This window comes from Clarias gariepinus, chromosome 3 (genome assembly GCF_024256425.1).
Source record: "Clarias gariepinus isolate MV-2021 ecotype Netherlands chromosome 3, CGAR_prim_01v2, whole genome shotgun sequence".
NCBI classification, from domain to species: domain Eukaryota; kingdom Metazoa; phylum Chordata; class Actinopteri; order Siluriformes; family Clariidae; genus Clarias; species Clarias gariepinus.
This window is the reverse complement of record NC_071102.1, coordinates 39,111,831-39,132,251: the sequence shown is the minus strand read 5'-3', so window position 1 is coordinate 39,132,251 and position 20,421 is coordinate 39,111,831. Positions and strand designations below refer to the sequence as shown.

Here is a 20,421-nt window from a genome sequence, read left to right as displayed (position 1 = left end):
AAGTTTTTTACTGTATAATACTTTATTAATGTTGTGTGGCATTTATATTAGATATTGATAAAAGTACATATATAAAATTTTGAGTAAACATTGTGTGTAACAACATACCAAAACATGGGAGTGAATGAGAGAAGAAAGATTTGCGAGGCAGATTCATCATTAATTTTACAATTAATGGAAAGTTGTTAAGGCACCGCTAAAGCTTTTTCATGTTTTTTCCAGGGTCAACAGTCTAGGAGTGTATAGTAAATCACAGGTAACAGGAGAATATTAAAGTAAATTAAAATGAAATATACATACTATACCTCAGGTGTGTTAAATATTATTGTCATTTGGTTAAACATATAATAGCTATAAGTATTTTTGCATAAACTATATTTCCAATAAAGGGTGTCCCAAAAGTCCTCCGACATGGAGAAGTTCATACTTGGAATGTGTACGTGTGTATACATATCTATACAGTAAAAAAAAAAATGCCTTAAAAAATAGTGATGAAATAGAAACCTTTATTCAAATTTAAACACTTCTCAATAAAACAAACTTCTATAAAGAGCAGTTAACTGTAAAACAATTACCGTAATCAGTACAGCAGAACCTCTGCATATGAATGCCCTCTCTTACACGTTTTCGCCTTAAATTTTGCAAGAAATTTTAATCACCATATGAAGCATTTCCAGAAAACCAACTGAATGCTGGCTAAGATGTGCGTACCTCCAGGAGCCGTTCAAAATTCGTTTGCGTCAGCAGAAAACCAAACTAATTTTTTTTTTTCAGTCAACGAAAGCTGTTTTGTAAGAGTTAACCCACGATAGGAAGCTTGCCTTTGGTAGAGTTCAAAAGATTATCTATGTGATTTTAATGGCTGTTTATTTCATATTTTATTCATTTAACTGGCTTGTAAAAGTTTTAATTGGTTTGTTTTTATATGCAAAAATACCGATAATGACTATCTGGAACTTGTCAAATTGGTAAGGGTACTGTTTCCATATGCCAAGAGGAATCATCAAATTAAATGAGGTTTAATGTCTATTTATTTACTTCATTTACATGTCTTTTTGAAATGTTTTGATTGTTTTTACATGCAAAAATATGATTATAGTGTTGGAAATTGATAATATTGGTGATATTTTTGGGTGCCTGGAATGGATTATCTCTATTTACATTATTTCTTAAGGGAAAATGCTTTTCGCAATATGCAGAGGTATTTGGTTTGATAAACCTTCACTTAGACAAAATAAATGAGCTTTACTGAGGTTTCCCTGAGCATCCTGGAAAACATGCCAGAGTTCTTTTGGTACCTTCTTAACACTTTTTTACATTTTCATGCGAGACACTGAAAATTTCATTTATCATATTAATAACATCATATTATTATTATTATTATATGTAGTTGTTTAGATTTCATCTGAAAACTGGTTCATTGTACTTCAATGCAAATATTGAAATTTTACCCTCACAATCTGAAAGTGTAAATCCACAGGATTGAGATCTTTTAGATATTTTAGACCCATGATTGTTATTAGACCCAGACATAACAGCTCTAGACTTTTTTTTTTTTACTTCAGATCTAAGGTCAGTAACCTATCAGATTCGGCCCAAAACAATCTCTGCATGGAACGAAATAAGTTTGGTCCAAGTTATATTCAAAGGCTGTTGATGTGAGCATTTTCTCTAATTAATAGTTTTGAATACATTTTTCTAGACTTTTGCCCTATAACTCTATCATAATAAACTCCTGCGTGTATAAAGACTTGGGACACCCTGTAGTGTAACATTTTGCATTACTATAAAAGTGGACATTTTAAAAGACGTTACATAGAGGTCACCTTCTAACAAAATGAAGTAAAACAATATCAGTAAATTATATGTTATTTTAAGTAACAAGTACAATAAGGAATGGTGAAAAGTACAAAAAAGTAGAACAAGCACTCAAAGACGTGTGCTCAGTTTCTGTTACATCATCAGGGGCATCAGAGCCGTTTGAAAGAACCAATAGCATGGTTGCAGTTGGGGCAAAAGTGCGTCACATCCTTCAGGCCGTCCACACAGAAGGGGATCAAGCAACACCCGTACATACAGCTGTGAAGACAAAGAGCACAGGAATGTAAAAAAATCCAACATACTGAGCAAAGCACATGGCTGAAAGCACTTGTTTAATTAGAGATATTTCGTACCCAATAATGCACAGGCCTGCACAGACCAGCCAGGCCATGGTGCCTGAACTGTGCTCCATTCGGGTTACCACAGTCTGAGAACACACAGGACAACATGTCTGTGCTGGGACGTCTCCAAACGAGGTCGGCTGCACGTACACTGTTTGCACTGAAACTAATCAACAAAACCAGGGTCAGAACCGGGAAAAGATTTCATAAACATAATCATCAATAAAAAAAATTTTTCTACATTGTGGTGTTGCATATATACCAGTTTACAAAAGGCACTTGTAATGTTTTTGTGTATACATGAAATAAGACACACCAAATGCTTTTTTTGGGCCATAAAGGTAAAAAAAAAAAAAAAAAAATCAAACTGTACTTGACTATGCAAAAAAACAAACAAAAACGGAAGTTTATTAAATTTATTTATGCAAAGGATCGCCATCTTACAAACTGCTCACTTTAAATCTTTTCTTTCAAAAATCTGTTCCTGTCTGCTTTGCTCTTTCTTTTCAGAACGGTCACAGCGGTGTTTCTAACTCAAATATCATAAAGAACCATGGTCATGTGACTAAGTACGTCTTTTTCGAAACAACTTCATCTAAAAAAAAAAAATAAAAATTTTCTTTTTTTATACTAATTTTGTTTATAATTACATATTAAATAAAATTTTCGGGGAGAGGACTCACCAGGGACCTGCCGATACAATATTATCATGATACTTAAGCATTGATTTGATTTGTATTGCGATTTCGTAAGTATAATTTTTTTTTAAAATAAATATCCTGCTTCCGAAATTTTTGTTACAATTCTAAACTAATAATTTCCTTAGGACTCCGTGCTGTGTGTATAGTTAACAGTGCACCATCTGTAGGATTATAATGGAACTGCGACAATTTTAAGATTCTTATTTAGGAAATTGCTTCATCTTAGTTACAGCTGCTTTCAGTTGTTTCAAAAGAGTAATGAATTAAACAAGTATAATTAGAATAACTTAAGAAAGAGGGAGGGTAAAAAAAAAAGGAAACAGTAAATTCCGTATTGCACCAACAGGAAGTCACAAAATGCGAGTCATGACTGAATTGCACCTAGAAGTGAAAAGAGGGAAAGGAAAGAGCATTGCACAAATAATACAGTTAACATTACTGCACTTGAAGAGTGGTAAACGACCAGGAGAACAAATAATGTTTTAATGTAATATTGTATTATTACAAACACTTTCTACCCACCATAGTTTAAACGTTACCACCTCAAATACCACCCTAATAGGTCAACTGAGGACAACATTTCCTTTCGCTCCATTCTGGCCTGACTCATCTGGACAATGCCGACACCTATGTCAGGATGTTGTTTCTAGATTTAAGTTCAGCTTTTATCACAGTTAGCTCTTCCAAGCTAGCCCTGAAGCTACACTTCCTTAGCAACAGACCATAGTCTGTTCGTCTGAATAACCTCACCTCCTCCAGTCTCACCCTCAGCACTGTTGAGTTCCTCAGGGATGAGTATTGGCCCCTCTCCTATAATCTCTTTTCACCTATGACTGCATCCTGCCTTTGCCTCTAACAGTATTATTAAGTTTGCAGATAACACCACGACGGTGAGCCTGACCAGAAGTAACAACGAGACGGCTTATAGGGAGGAGATCAAGCAGCAATCTGGAACTAAACATCAAAAAGACCTGTAACCAGCTTTAAGTCCCTTGGAATCCATATCTTCGAGGACCTCACCTTGTCTCTGAACTCTTCTTTCCTTATCAGGAAGGCACAGGAGCATCTGTACTTAAAAAAAGTCCCAACTGTGTGCCAGGATACTGGGGAACTTTTACCGATGTGTTATTAAGAGGTTCCTTACAAACTGCATCTCAGTGTGGTACAGCAGCTGCACTGCTCAGGACCTTAAAGCTCTTCAGATGGTGGTGAAAACTGCATAACAAATCATTGGCACCCAGCTAATCATCCTGGAAGACATTTACAAGAAACGCTGCTTTCTGCAGAGGGCTAGAGGCATTATGTAAGATAATCCTCTCACCCACATCATGGACTGTTCATTCTGCTACCATAAGACAGATGCTACAGATGTATCAGAGCACGTACCAGCAGACGGAAAAACAGCTTTTTTTTCTTTCTGTGGCTGTTACTGCGATAAACAGCTGATAATAGGCTGTTAGCTAACACATCACTGCACTGTCACTTTCTGTTTATATTGCACTGCTTCATTTTATACCACTATGCATCTTTGCACCATCAATAATTATGCTCATCAGTGCACTATTGTATATTCCACTCGTATTTATCCTGTTATTTTTAGGCATGTAATCTTTCAAACAGGCTAATCTACTGCACAATGTTTGCACAGTTACACTGTATTATACTGTACACCATTTATAAACAGACATACTATATATATTCCACATTACCTAATGCACCTTCTTTTTACTATATCACTCCATAGGGATGTAACGGTATTGTAAATACCGTCGTACCGCAATATACGTTGTCGCTACAGATAAAGTAATGCGCACATCCGATTTAAAACTCGCGTACTCCGGAATGATTAATTACTCTTTCCATCTCTTTTCCTTTGCCGCTAATAGCAGCTAGGGCTGTGCAAAAATATCGATACATCTAACTATCGCGATAATTTCTTTTGCGATAGTGTATCGATAGTCAAACCTCAAGTATCGATCCAAGTTGTGCCAAAAAAAACTCCTCCAATAGATGTCGCTAACTCGCTATCAACAAAACACTAAGCAGTACGGTATCAGAACAAGTAAGTAAGCAAGACATGATTGAGCATGGCGGAAAATATAAAAACGCCTCCAGCTTTTAGGGCTGACGTGTGGCTGCACTTCGGTTTCAATACGATACCAGGGAGTACCGAATTAGACAAAACAAATATCATTTGTAAGCTTTGCAAATCTATCTTAAAATATTCAGGAAACACTACGAACTTGCGTTATCACTTAACAAGACACCACGCAGATGAATTAGCGGCACTGCGACCTCAGCCGAAACCTCTTGATTTAAGGCAAACTACACTAACAAGCTTCCTTTTACCTCAACTCGCGCAAAGAAGATAACGGAATCAGTTGTGCATTTCATTTGTAAGGATTTGCGGCCGTATAGTGCGGTTGAAAATGCCGGCTTCAGGCATATGGTGAATACTATGGAGCCGCGCTACGTGATCCCCACTCGCAGACACATAACAGACGTAGCAGTGCCCACAATTTACGAAGAGGTAAAGCTACATGTCAAAACACTGTTAATATGCAATCATTTATTAGTTATCAAAATATTTTAGACACTTAAGTTTCTAATAGTTTGGAGGCAAGAGAGTTTTTGGTCTAACAGTTTGGTGACAATGAATATCTCATATTAGAGCATTATGTTCCAGTTTTATGTTTACTTGATGAACTTAAATTTTTTTGCTTAAATTTATTTTAGTTTTATAAATTGTTTATTTAATTTATATGTAACTTTAGTGGCATATACATTTTAGTTGAATGTTTAAGTGTTAAGTGTTTTATAACAATATGGACTTCAATCACACTGTGCCGTTCTAATGAATTGGAATGGATGGAAAATAAATTGGAGTTGGAATTTTAATTCGTCTGCCTACTTTATCAAGTTGTCAATATAATGTGACACACATACTAATACAAACTATTGCAATATATCACAATATGTATTGTATCGCAATATATCGTGATTTATCGTATCGTGACCCATGTATCGTGATACGTATCGTATCGTGAGGCCCTTGCCAATACACAGCCCTAATAGCAGCACCTGCTATTCCCGCATTACTGGATCTGTAGCGGCAACAGACGCCTGGGCTGATGGGAAGCAATGAGAAAGGAAAAAAAATACTCATTCAGCACATGGACCAGCTGCAATAAGTAGGCTACTATTTTAATTTTTTCTGAGTTTTCAAGAATACTAATATGAAACTTAATTTTTTTTTTACATGGTTTAAAAAATTTTTGCTTAATAAAATTGAAAAATTGAAGTTTCTGTTTCAAAGTTTACAGATAGATGGCTAATTTGTACGCCATTGATATGTTCAGTGTTTATGTATACTGTTTAATAAACACTTCTGGCACTTTTTTCGAGTCTCTGCATTGGTTTTGTTTTTCCTGTAAATGATTCAATAAATACCGTACCGTGCCATTTATACCGAGGTATTACCGTACCGTAAAGTTTTGATACCGTTACATCCCTATCACTCCACCATAACTCTATTACCAAACGCATCTTCTGTATGTATAACACATTGTTATTTATTTATTGTAAATAGGCCACTTGTGCACTTCTGGTTAGATGCTAACTGCATTTCATTGGCTCTGTATATGTACTCTGCACAATGACATAAAAGTTAAATCTAGTCTAAATCTAATCAAATGCAAACGTATTAATTAAAAAATAATTTTAAGAAATAGATTTTGGAATATTATGTATTGCCACATAAAGGAATCACAATACACAACTTTATCTCAACCATAATCGTAACTCTTTAACACAGGAAGCTCTAGACCTGAGAGTACGCAGTGAGACAGTCACACAAACTGTGGCATCTGGTCTGGTTTTCTGTCCTGCCGTGAGCCAAACCACAACACGACTCTTCATGTCAGGGAAAAAAAAAAAAAAGAAAGAAAAGAACTTGCTAACTATATGCTCTGCTTCTTTCTTACACACAACACTTTCATACTTTGCGCTTTTACTAAAAATCACAGTCACGGATGATTATTTCCGAACAGATAATATATACGTACAATGCTTTGTGTGTAAATTAGTCTTTAGTCTGATTTGTTTTAAATTCACTCCTATACAACGGATCAGTCATGACATTAAAAGCACTGAGAGAAGAGAATAACACTGACAGAAAGTGAACAGGCAGTTCCCCGAGTTTATGAACACCCATAAGGACTTTAACAAGGTTGCTCCTTGTTTAAAGCTGGCTCAGCGCATCTACACCACCGCAGGTCTTCTAGAGGTTTTCCTAACATGCAGTGGGTAGTACTAAACAAATAGTCATGGGTGTACAAGGTTCAATAATCTGTGTGGGACAGAAAAGCTACGATGTTTACTGAAAATAGTTATTTCTGGCTATGAGGGGAGGGTGACAAAACCCATAGTGTGGCATAGCTGGCTGTGTATGGTGCTGTGTAACCACAGACCTGTCAGAGCGCTCATGCTGACCCCTGTCCACTGCTCAAAGCTCCTACAATCGACACATGAACATCAGGCCAAGAAGCACCAGAATGGCACCAGGATGCCAGGTCCTGGCATTTATATTGATGTTACTTTGTTACCAAACGTAACACCAACCAAAAATTGTTGGAGACCAAGTATACCCTAATACCAGTGACCCCCTTCAGCAGGATAATGCTCCCTTGCCACAATGCAAAATTGTTCAGAAATAGTTTGAGTCTGGAAAAGTTCAAGGTGGTAACTTCAAACTCATCAGATCTTAATCTGGTTGATATGCTGGACAACCATGTCAGATCCATGGAGGCCCCACCTCACACCTTACAGAAATGAAAGGATCTGCTGCTAACATCTTGGTGTCAGGTACCACACCACACCTCGGGAGGTCTTGTGAAGTCCGTGCCTGGTTGTTTTGGTGACACAAAAGCGACATACGTAATATTAAGCAAGTGATTTTATCGTTATGGTCTGTGTAAGTCTGTATAATCTGACTTACAAACGATGACAAGGATAGATGCTCTGAAAGGATTTGTAAGGATTCAGGAACTGAAAGAAAGCCCTATTCAGATTCAGAAGTTAACGGAGTGTTATGTGGTACTTTCCTATTGCATAGGAACTCCTCTATGGTTTATTTTTTAACCAAATTAGTCCTTCTTTAAGAAAATTAATGGCTGAATCACTGACTGTTTTGTTGCCACTTTGCGCTGGTCTGATTCTTTTTTTCGTGACATTAATTTTAGACCTTTTACCAGAATATTAAACTCTTCCAGAATCACAGAAAAAAAGAAAAAATTGTAAACTGAACTGAAATTAAAGTTGTGTCTTTTATCACATGAGCAATCATGTGATGCAAACATCTGGGTTCTGTTTTTAAAAAAAAAAATTATATGATATATTGCGGATATGTAATTGGCGTCTGGGTGAGGGTTCTATCATTGAGACGTCCTTCTGATGAGCTAATCCAATCCAAACAGGGCGTAATACAAGTTTAGACTGTATTTCTATAATACAGTCTACTGTAAGTATAGTGTGTGTAGTTGTTTCTACATTCAGGGTACACAGCCAGATATCTGGACACAAGATGTACAAAAATGTACGCAGGGCTGTTATCACTTCCTGACACAGATACAAAGAAATTGGAAGGATTTCCTGTAAAAAAAAAAAGAAAAAAAAAAAAAAAAGAGACACCTCTTTATATTATTAGAAAGCCTTAAAATACTTTGGAGCTTGTCCATGACCGCAGGGCCTTAGGCACGCGAGCGCTTACTCATGAACATCTCAAGGAATAAGGCTTATTATCGTGTCATTAGTGGAAGTGGATAGCAGGCCTGGGTATGTTTCAGAAGGGTTTTCAAATCACATTCTGTGTAACAGGAAGCTCACAGCAAACATGGATGAGTGACAATGCATCCATGCCACGAGGCACACCAGCACTTTTTGTTACAGTTTTACAAACACTGTAAAAATCACTGCATCCTATCTGAAGATCAGAGAGACATTCATATTTGTAGCGTATAGTAAAGGAGGTTCAGGTAAGTGCCACGTTTAAAAAAAAAAAAAAAATCCCAGTTCAAAAGGGTCAAATTATTGGGCTGCATCAAGCAAAGAAAACGACTAAGGATATTTGAAATTAGTGGACTTGGGTTCAGAACCCTTCAACACCTTATCAAAACCTGAAGGGATAGTGCTAAACTTCATGAATGGGAATCACTTAAACGATCAGTGAAGTTGCATGGGTGGAAACCAGAGCTGCGTAATACTGAAAGTAAGATCATTTCCATACACACAATGTGAGGAGAGCTCACATGACTGGGACTAAACAGCTGTGTGGTCATAGGAAAACCACTTGTTAGTGAGGCTCATCAGAAAAAAATGGCTTCAGTTTGCCAAAGGGCATAAAGGCTGGACTTTGGAGCAAAGGAAAAAGGTAATGAGACCTGATGAGTCCAGATTGAGCCTATTCCAAAATGATGTGGGTGTCAGGGTAAGAAATGGGAAGCGCATGAAGCGATGCACCCAACATGCAGTGTACAAGCCTCTGGAGACAGTGTTATGATCTGGGGTTGCTTCAGTTGAGTCAGCATTCAGAATGACCATGTTATCACATCTATGGAGTTTTTCTTTCCTGATGGCATGGCCATATTCCAGGACTCAGATTGCAAAAGAGTGGTTCTGGAAACTTTACCCCATAAAACTGCGCTACCCAGACATAAGGTAGGATTTTTTAATCATACACTTCACCCCGTAAAACTGGGCTACCTGGACATGAGGTAGGATTAAAGTAAAATTATATGTACAACTAATTATTTTTTTATATCCTTTAAATATCCCTTATTTAAAAGAACAAGTGTTTGCACTGTTCGACAACTTACTCACATACTTTGGATGTAGATATACGTAGATATGTTTTTGTTTTTTCTTGAAATGTTCAGAGAATTATGGTCAGCTTGCTGCGGTTTACAAGTTTCATTCAATACTAATACAAAGAACCTTAAGAGAAAAAAAAAAAAAACTTTCATTTCAATGTAAATTTCTTTCTTAAAAAAAGTTCTCATTATTCAGGTAAAAATGAAAGACTGAACACGTGCGCACTGAGTTTTGCATCAGAGAAACATAAAATAAAAGCATTTCCATGACGCATGGGAACCAGTTTCTCCACTCCAACTTTCAATTGTCTCATTTGTATATCAATAGTTCCAATAATAGACGATCACACATTAAAAAGAAAGGGGAAAAAAACGGCTTGAGGCAACAAAGTGATTTTTCTTTTAACATAAGTGTAGTTAAATACAGAAGTGAGATGTAGGCCAGAAACCACAAAAGAGCACTTGCACAGGTACTTTGCCACTTCCTGATTGCACAGCAGCTGTATATCAGTAGATTTGTTCTTGCTTTAGTTTTTATTTCCAGCCATCAGTTATCATTTAATAAAACGGTTTCCTGCTTTTAAGTCAAATATATTTTACATCGATAACAATATTTTAAAATCTTTTTTGTTGTAATGATTGGCCATAATTGGCCGGTGTCACTAAAACAAATTACACAGTTACATTATTCCATATTTATCAGTTCTTATAAGGCAACGTCAAACAGACTTACAATTAAAATTTCCACCCCTCTCTGGGTGTTAGGGTAAACGTATCAGCATTTTAAGATTGGAAATTACGTTCCAGATCTACATTGTAAAGTGTATTATTATTTTTACAAAAGAGAGAAAATGAGTTAATATGGTTATTGTTGTGTGTGTGTGAGAGAGAGAGAGAGAGAGAGAGAGAGAGAGAGTAAAAGAGGTTGTAATTAAATGAATGAGTGAATGAGGTAATAGGTGAATGGATTTATGAGTGTGAATATGGTAGTGATTCAGAGTGAGTCAGAGAGTGACTGAAAGAATGAGGAAGTGATTGAGAGAGTGCCTGATTGAAAGAACGGAGTAGTGCGTGAGTAAGTGAGAGACAGAGTGAATGAGGGAATTGGGTAGAGAGTGAAAGAGTAAGTGAGAGTGTGAGTGATTAAGGGAATGAGGTATTGAGTGAGTTAGGGAATGAGAGGAACCAAAAGTGTGAGAAAGTGACTGAGGAAAGGAGGAAGTGAGCGAGTGGGTGGGTGGGCGAGTTGTCTGAGATGATGCGATTTCAAGAGTGGCTAAGGGGGATGAGGTAGTGGGTGTGTATGTGAGAGAGTGACTGAAGGAATGAGGTAGTGACTGAGTGAGTGAGTAAGAGAGAGTGAACGAATGAGGGAGTAAGTGAGATAGTAAGTAAGATAGTGATTAAGAAAATGAGGTAGTTAGTGAGAGCGAGCGATTAGTAGTAAGTGAGCGTGTGGAAGAGTGACTAAGGAGATGAGGTAATGAGTGGGGGTGTGATTGAGGGAACGAGGTTGTAAGCGAGTGAGTGAGTAAGTAAGTGGCCATGGGAATGAGGTAGTGAGCAAGCGAATGAGAGAATGATTAAAGGAATGGGGTGGTGAGTGTACGAGTGTGTGAGAGAATGAGGTAGCAAGGAGGTAAATGTGAGGGAATGAGATTGAAAGAATTACAGAATAAGATAATGAGGTAGTGAATGAGGTCAGTGGGTGAGTGAATGATGAGGTAGTGAGCAAGTGTGTGTGTGTGTGTGTGTGTGAGGGAGAGAGAGAGAGAGAGAGAGAGAGACTCCTCACCCACGGGTGGGCCTGCCATAGGGGCTACAGGCTGAGGGGGCGGGTACATTTGAGCATAAGGCTGTGTTGGATAAGGGGCTGGTGCCTTCTGGACCATCGGAGGAGCCGCAGTGCCTTGTGGGTAAAGGCCTCCCGCGCCCATTGCTTCATCATAAGACGGCGGTGGAGCCGCAGCACCAACCGGGACGGGGAACTCCATCGGAGGGGCACTCGCCATCGGGGCAGTCTGCCAAACACACACACACACACACACACACACAAAAATAATGTAATAAATATGGACAGAAATAACTATAATTCCCGTATTTTGTTTTTATACTTCGCGCTACAACACGCCGTTGTTTCTTTCACTAACACGAACAGCCAAAACGAAACTTAACCCAGAACCGATAATCATTTTAGAAACGACTAATGATGACATTCCTTAATTTCCCTTCTACTCACTTTGGTTTATGAACTCGCAGGACGGATTAGAGATGAGCACGAACAAAACAATAGGCTAATGTGGCATTATTTCCCGTGTCTTTTGCTGTTTACTGAACTTCCGCGTTCAGTCACGTGGTTTCCAGGAAAGCCCCCTCGGAAACTCCTCCCACCAAACCCACCTCTAAGAGTCACACACCATGCCTCTGATCGTCTGTACTGTAACACAGTTATTATACTAAACCCCAGGGCTTTGTTAAACCCACAAACTACTGTATGTTCATAAAACACTGTACGGAGGAGGACAATTGTAAATGTGCAGTTTAATTTTTTATTTTTTTTATTTTTATACATTCACAGCTTTTGTTGAGAATTATGGGGATTATTTTTCATTATTAAATTGCAAAAATACAACTGTACATGACATGTAATAAATATAATTCCTTCACTTTTAAAAAAGGAATAAGTTGTTATTTCATTTCATCCATCCATTCATCCACTGTAGGAGCCTCTGTAGTCTAGGGACTGTGGAGGCCAATGGTGTCCCTTGTGTTTACTGTATTCCCATTTTTACGACCGTGGTAGGACCTCTGGCCACATTTACTCAAGCTTTCGCACACTATGGGCAATTTGGTAACGCCAATTAGCCTAATCTGCATGTCTTTGGACTTTGGAAACTGGAGCACCAGAAGAAAACCCATCAAGCATGGGGAGAACATGCAAACTCCATGCACACAGACCCTGAGGTGGGAATTGAACCCAGACGCTGGAAGTGCAAGGTGACAGTGCTAACCACTAAGCCACTGTGCCATCCCCAGTAATGATATCCCCTGCCAAAAAGATCCACCATAATGAACACGTAAGGATGTTCAGTTGGGTTGTGTTCAGTCAGGGCTTTGTGCAGGACACCTAACTTCTTCTTAGGCTGTTGAAAAAGTGTGATTTGAGTGAGAAGCTTCTGGCCACATTTTACCACTCCACTACACAGTGAGACAAAAAGGCACACCACAGAGTGGTAAATAGCACAAAAAAGTTATCTGCTATTTTCTTCCCTCTCTGGAAGAGATTGCAAGCACCAGGCTTCTTTCTAGAGCCCTTAAAATCTCCACCGACTGCTCTCACCTGAACATTCACACTTTTAATTAATTCCACCCAGGGGGATGCTACAGGTATTAAAAGACTGAAAAATAGCTTCTTTTCAGGGCCGTAATGGTTTTAAATCAGTCGGCACACTTCATTTATTCAATTTATTTCCTTGATTTCATAGATCACTTTCATAAGTGCACAGCTTCATGCTATGTGTTTGATGTTTCTAATTGTGTGAATGTGTCGAATGTCTGCTGGGGTGTCAGGGGTAGCTCAGTGGCTAAGGCATTGGGCTACAATCCCTGCGAAGGTCTCAGGTTTAAACCCCATGAGCACCAAGTTGTCGTTGTTGGGCCCTTGAGCAAGGCCCTTAACCCTAAATGCTCAGATGTATAATGTAAAACTTTAAAATGTCTCTCTGGATATGGGTGTCTGCTAAATGCTGTAAATGGAACAAATTTCATTGTATTTGGCATCAATAAAGGCACTCTACTCTACTTTACTCTAATCTGGACACACCATGCGTTCATTAGCTCTTAGTGGGGAAGGTAGAGAATGGTATGCTATTAGAACGTTATGCTATTAGATATAGATGTGAAGTTCTGGTGCAGTGTCATCATGCAATTTTCATACCAGCTCAATAAGAACCACAAGCGAACACTTGACACCCAATCAGGTTCTTTCTTTCTTTCTTTCCTCTCTCACGGACATATGTTTCATTGTGCAGGACACACACACTGCACACATGCGATCACTTTAAAGGCGCACGCTCGGATTTAATTGGCTCGGTGGAGCCGAGTTGCAGCTGTGATCTCATTTCCTCTGAAGTGACGCCGCACGCACGCGCTTCCTTCTCATCTTCGTGGGGAAATGTTTGTGTTCTTGTCGGGTTCTTCAGCCATGCGCTTCTCTGCACGGTAACACGATTTACGGCACGGCGAATAGCGTATCAGCTCATGGGATCATGTCTCCTCACTGCTTCAGGAGTCATTATAACATGGTGAGTGTGTGATGTGATGTGATGTGATGTGATGTGATGTGATGCATGCATCGATGTAAGGGCTCGTCTATGCCTCAGTCGCAGGGGAAACCGAGTTATGTTATTTATTTATTTATTCATTTATTTGTTGCACAAAAATATGGCTTTTTCGCGTGTGAACCGTTATGCTATCTCTATGCTGCATGTATATGTATATGTATATGTTCATACTGATTCCCTACAGCGTAGCTTCCAAAACGCCTACAGAGACAACCGATGATGATTCTGTATTAGGGATTGCTTTTTAACTCTTTCATAACGATGCATGCACGATGTCATTAGACTAGAGGTCGTAAGTGTTATGTAACGTATGTCTTCTGATTAGGGGGAAAAAAAAGAAAAGAAATGAGAACGCCCCCTTAGAAAGCCCCGCCCCGTTCGGCTCGCTTTCACTTCCTCATTTGTTACGTCAAACCAATATGGCGGCTCATAGCATTAGCAGTACACACTCCCTCCATCTATCTATCTATCCATCCATCGATACAGGAGCCACTTTAGTCCAACTAGGGACTGTGTATTGTATTAATTCCCATTTTTACGACCAGTCAAGTAAACATTCACACACACACACCATCACACACTGCAGGCCAATCAGTAGGGATGGGAATCATCAGTCATATCATCACAATACCTCTGTGGCGATTCAATTAAAAGTCCTATTCAGATTTTATTAATATTATCATTCAATATTACATTTCATTTTCACATGATTTTGTTACGGTTTTAAACTTGAATTGTTTAATGATTAGTTAAATGTCGCCTGTTCCTTATAACATTTTTTTTTTTTTTTACTTAATAGCCAAGTGCAGTATTTAAACACTACAATCTAATTTCAAGTTCAAGAGTTTAACACATCTCTGTTAACATTATTATTCCTAAACAAACAATTCACTTCTACCACACAGGATAAAAGTGTGTAAATAGTTTGTCTCTCATGCACTCATCTTCTATACCGCTTTATCCTGTATCCTCCATCCCAAGGGACTTCGGGCACGAGTCGGGGTACACCCTGGACAGGATGACAATCCATCGGAGGGCACACACACATACACTCACGACCGGCAATTTGGGAACGCCATTTACCCTAATCTGCATGTCTTTGGACTGTGGGAGGAAACCGGGGTACCTGGAGGAAACCTACCAAGCAGGGGGAGAACATACAAACTCCATGCACACAGAGACGGGAATCGACAGTGCTAACCACAACACCACCATATCGCCTTAATAGTTTCCTGTAGGATTATAAAGAAACGATCCTCAGATGCCTCCAAAGTCTAAAAACTCAACCGTGACGAACTGTATGCAGGTCCTCTACTGACGGGATTTTTGACTTCATCTATGACTTCCTTTTGTTCATTGCTATCATAAAGGTAAAAAAATAATAATAATCAGTCAGTTTCCAAATTATGTGAATTGCAAAGAATTGCAATTCATAACTGGATAACATTTTTTCCCCCTCCTTTTCTACCACTTAACCAAATCTGCATGGCTTTGTAGTTGTTGGAGGAAACTGTCTGTTTGAAACTGGAGTACTGCTTGACTCTCAGAGAGAAAGTCCCTCAAGGATCTGTGATCGTGGCTTCTAGGTCTTGAAATTAGAACTGAATTTCCGTACAGCTGGGTCACTTAGTGATGACTGAAGACCTGATCTGTTTAGGAGATATTTGGGTTAAAAAAAAACCTTTCCAACAGATGGTACTTGGTTAGTAACCTAGCAACCAGTGTAAGGATCTATCCAAAGTCAGTCTACAAAGCACTTGTGTAAATCGCTTTGGATAAAAGCGTCTGCCTAAATGTAACCACTACGCCACTGTGCCGCCCAAACAAAAGAACACTATGACCACAAGGTAGTGGACACCTTGTATCTGGTTCCTCACCAAGCTGTTTTCACAAATTGACAATCGCACAAGTGTATACAATGTTTTGAATGTGGCAGGATTAGTTTCTTTTCTCTGGAACTAACCTGTTCCGTGCCCCTTTGTAGGTTTGTGGCATGGTCAGAGTGGAAGAACTTGCATGTCCTGCATCCCAACCCAGATGAACACCAAGTGCACCCCAGATCTCCTGCATCAGTACCCAATTCCACTAATGCTCTCACAGTTTAATGAACACAAGCCAAGCTCCGAAATCTAGTGCCTTCAAAACTTGTTAAAGGTTTATATCAGCAAACAACGCTGATCACCAACTACACCGATCAGCGAAAACACCTTTCCTTCACAACCAGGATTAACCTTATGCTCAGTTTAATCAACACTAGCGCTTCTATTGGATCAGCCCACCCAGGCAAACCTTTACTCCCCATGTGCATCAGTGAGCCTTGGCCACCCATGCTCCTGTCTGTTACCAGTTTTCCTTCCTTGGATCACTTTTGGTATGTCCTGACCACTGCAGGCCAGGAACCTCCCACAAGAGCTGTAGTGTTGGAGTTGCTCTGACCCAGCCTTCTAGCTATTACTATTCGTACACCCATGGCTGTGGGGAATAATTTAATTCAGTTTAATTTGTATAATGATTTACCCCAACAAAAACCATCTGGTCTGATTTCACAGAGTAGTGGAAAATTGTTGAAAAAGGGATACTTGCCATAAAAAGGTACCAGGACCCCCATTGCACCAGAGCCTGCAGCGCATTGGGTCCAACAGCCCAGGGCTGCCAATCTGGCCTGTGAACTGCCTATTTACAGTATCAGTCCAGTCAAGCACACATGGGATGCGGCCAGATATTCTGCCAGGATGCCACAGAGCCACAAGGGAGCCCAAAACCTAGGTGGTTTTAATGTTATGGCTGATATTCTGTATGATTTGCTCTGCTGTATATTAGCCTGGTAAATCTTAAACAATACCTTTACAGATTACAGTTTGAGGAGGAAAATATGCATCACTCACAAGACAAACCGCGTTGCAGGTCAAAGTAAAAAATGACGCATTTCTGACTTCCTATAGCTGGGCCAAAAACCTGGAATAAAATATTTATAAATGTTATATAAATGTAAAAACTGACATGCTTATTGTACGTCTATGCATCTTACGCCTTTATCTGCGTCACTCTCTAACCATGTGTCATTTACTTTTCCTCTTTTCAAAACCAGATTCTTTAAGATCTGCAGACCAGGAAAACCGCACTCCACCAGGAACCTTGAAGATCAGGAACGTTTGAATCCAGTACACAGAAAATGTCGATAATGGACCACAGCCCCACCACTGGCGTCGTGACGATCATAGTGACCCTGATCGCCATCGCCGCCCTGGGAGCGCTGATCTTCGGCTGCTGGTGCTACTTGCGCCTACAACGGTTCACTCAGTGCGAGGATGAGGAGAGCATCGTTGGCGAAGGCGAAACCAAAGAGCCTTTCCTCCTGGTGCAGTATTCTGCCCGTGTTCCTCGGGCAGACCTTAAAAGCAAACTCGCTCCTGTTGGCACCGAGAGCCACAGCTAATTAAATGTTCTCTTTGGATGGAACATATTCTGGGTCCATGGGGGAATCGGATTTCTTTTATATATTACAAACATATAACCGAGAAATGGTTTCAGGTTAAATGCAGAAGAAACAAAGCTAACGCATGTATATGTCCAGCTGCTTTTAAAGTCCTCTTACCCGTAGGTTGAATGTTTTATGCACTTTATGGTTGTCCGTCGGAATCCTGTTATAATGTGAAACTGATACGTTTGTGTTTTTAACAACTAGCCAACATTTTATTTATCTGCTTAATTATGTCCTTGGGTACAGATATATCTTTCGTTGTGCTGTTGTAGAAGAACTCACCAGAGCTGGCTCTGGTTGAAAGAAAATGCGTGCACATGCCTAATGGAAAAAGATTGATCGATTGTGTACGGATTCAAAAATCCATTTATAATGTCAATTAAATCTGTCGTTTGTGACTCTCGAGTCTTTGATTTCACACTCGACCTCGCCATCAGAAAGCTTTGTGTGCAGATGAAACTTTTCCTAGTTGACTCTGCTGTCTACTTTTTTTTTTTAGCATTTGTATTTAATTTTTAACTACATGAAATTCGGCATAAGATGCACCTGTTGTCGTTCAGATCTGCTAAGAAGCCATCGTGGATGAAAGCCAGTGACTGGGTTCAAAGTGTGTGAAAGGTCCCAGAGGTGATCATTATGGTGGCTGAGCACATTTCTGTATTGAACTACAGTGCATAGGGGCACTTAAAGGATATGTAAATTTTTTAAATAGGTCTTGCAACTTTGTCATGCTGATAATCAGTGTAAATTTGTGGGAAAAAATGTGAATTGTCTGATTTTCTTGTATAAAGGAATAAAGTGTGACTTGTTCTTAATCATGGGTTCGTGATTCGCGAATATATTTTCAGAGTTTAGTTAATGTTCATATTTCATGTGAAAGTTTAATAAAATCCTGATGTATACACAGAAGATACACTGTGTTTGGATGATGATCAAAGATAAAAGCATGTATATGTGGACGTTGCTTTTGTAACGTGTACACCACATCAGACAACACTGAAGGGCCTTCACATAACCTGACCTTTTTCCATCGCTCTAAAATCCAATTTTTATGCTCCCTATTAAACTGAAGCCCCAATCCTGTAAGTTTTCATGTGAAAATGCTCTTACTTTCACTATTAAGCATAGCTCTGATTTCTACTGCATTTATTCTTTTTTTTTTTTTTTGAGTAACACTGGATGGGAATATGCTCGGTAAGAGAGACCAAGCCACTGTGGGGTACCATACACACACAATCACACCTAGCAGCAACTTAATACAGCTACTACTCCTATGGAGGGGGGCAGGTATGTGGAAGAAAGACAAGAAAAACATGTGGACAGTTCTGAAACCATTAGATCAAGATAGGGCTGGGATAAACCTGAGTGGCTCATATAATCGGAGTTTTTATTTTCTTCTTAAAAGATGGTTCTGTGACTAGATTAAGGTGTGATGTTAGGAAAAAAGACAAAGTACAATTAAGAACATGGTCTGTTTTATTCACATATGAGTCTGGATCACTCAATGGAGGGGGGGGGGGGTGATGTACAAATTTTAAAAAAATATTAAACTCCAACAACAACAAACTCCAAATTGCTGTAGCTGACTGGATAAGGTTTTGATTTTCAAACACTGTGTTGTCTCTCATTAAGGACCTCAACTCAATATGCTGGACAGATAAAACTGTTAATATGATAAACATAGTATGGAAAAGTGAATTAAATAAACTGTTGAATGACAGTCTTATCACAAGCAGTTGTCGTGTGTGAGGTGGGAAACCCGTAAAACGCAACCAAAGAAATGCTCAACAGGAGGCGCAAGAGAGTGTGACAACGCTTTAAAAATGGACTGAAGTTTGGGATTCTGATACGAACGACAAGGTCCGAGTTCAATCCAGGACATTACTTGTCATTTCAAACATAATAAGATATTATTTGTGGTTATCAGACTGAAATCTGATCAAACCAGGAGAATGAGGTGCGTAGAATAATACACTGGCCCCTTTGGCAGGGCTAGGGGATTAGAGATGCTGGATTTTAACAGTAATACTTTCTTGAGGTATGGGTATGGTTTATAATCGTCATACCTAATATAATAAGCTTAAGAGTATCTTTTTTGGAGACTGTATCAAAACATACTTTACGCATGCAAATAAGGACTACAGTGTTTCTTTGCGGTTTGCAGAGTAAAACCTACACAGTCTGTCTGATTTCAGAACAATAATAAAAGACTTCAAAAAGTGGAAAACCTGGGGATCTTTTGGGGTTGGATCTTAATAAATTGTGTGTCTTTTACAGATTAGTTTACCATCGCTAGCAGCATTGGTGCTTGCACAAAGACTGTTGCTTGCGATTAATTCAGAACATAAAATATATATAGAATGGGAACGCAATAAAGCTAGAAAACGTTTACATTTTTTAAACGAGTCTGGAAAAGGGAGGGAAAAAAGTGCAGAAAGGAAATGACTGAACTCCAACTATTTAAAACTACATTCAAAGCCATCTCGCTTAAGATACCCTCGTCCCTCATATACTGCTTAAGGTTGACTTCTCATGCTCATGTCACACGACAGACGCATTACACACTTCCGGGAACGGCACATATTATCGTTACCAACAGGCTAATTTATGCTAACGCCAGGAAATTTAAATGATGGCGATGCCAGGAAGTAAAAGAAAGCTATATACGACAGAAAACGTATGTAAACATCAAGGCAAATTTAAATATTTAAGGAAAGCTGACCCAGCATTTTCACATAAGCCTGTTGTGATCATGTGACCGAATAGTGTCACTATCATGGATAGTGTATTTTTTTTTTTCTTCTTTGGTGTCTTTGGCTTGAATACAAGTTAAGGAGAGTCTGAACTGAGGCCCATAGTGAAACACTT

At 39.0% G+C, this 20,421-nt stretch overlaps 2 protein-coding genes across 6 annotated transcripts; one reads left to right on the top strand and one right to left on the bottom strand.

Moving 5' to 3' along the window:
- On the bottom strand, positions 1-12,110 carry litaf (lipopolysaccharide-induced TNF factor). Its single transcript, XM_053492066.1, has 4 exons — positions 11,969-12,110; positions 11,525-11,750; positions 2,175-2,328; positions 1-2,079 (listed from the first exon to the last, which is right to left on the bottom strand). The coding sequence occupies exons 2-4, from the start codon at positions 11,739-11,741 to the stop codon at positions 1,971-1,973; spliced, it is 480 nt and encodes a 159-aa protein (XP_053348041.1). The 5' UTR covers positions 11,742-11,750; positions 11,969-12,110; the 3' UTR covers positions 1-1,970.
- A 1,761-nt stretch (positions 12,111-13,871) lies between these two features.
- snn (stannin) lies at positions 13,872-17,951 on the top strand. Of its 5 annotated transcripts, none has more exons than XM_053492070.1 (3): positions 13,872-14,033; positions 16,057-16,226; positions 17,161-17,951. In XM_053492070.1, the coding sequence occupies exon 3, from the start codon at positions 17,245-17,247 to the stop codon at positions 17,506-17,508; it is 264 nt and encodes an 87-aa protein (XP_053348045.1). In that variant the 5' UTR covers positions 13,872-14,033; positions 16,057-16,226; positions 17,161-17,244; the 3' UTR covers positions 17,509-17,951. The 5 variants fall into 5 exon arrangements, with proteins under 5 accessions (XP_053348045.1, XP_053348047.1, XP_053348043.1 ...); XM_053492072.1 differs by lacking the exon at positions 16,057-16,226 and adding an exon at positions 15,054-15,442; XM_053492071.1 differs by lacking the exons at positions 13,872-14,033; positions 16,057-16,226 and adding exons at positions 16,259-16,838; positions 16,923-16,976.
- Positions 17,952-20,421: the final 2,470 nt, after the last annotated feature.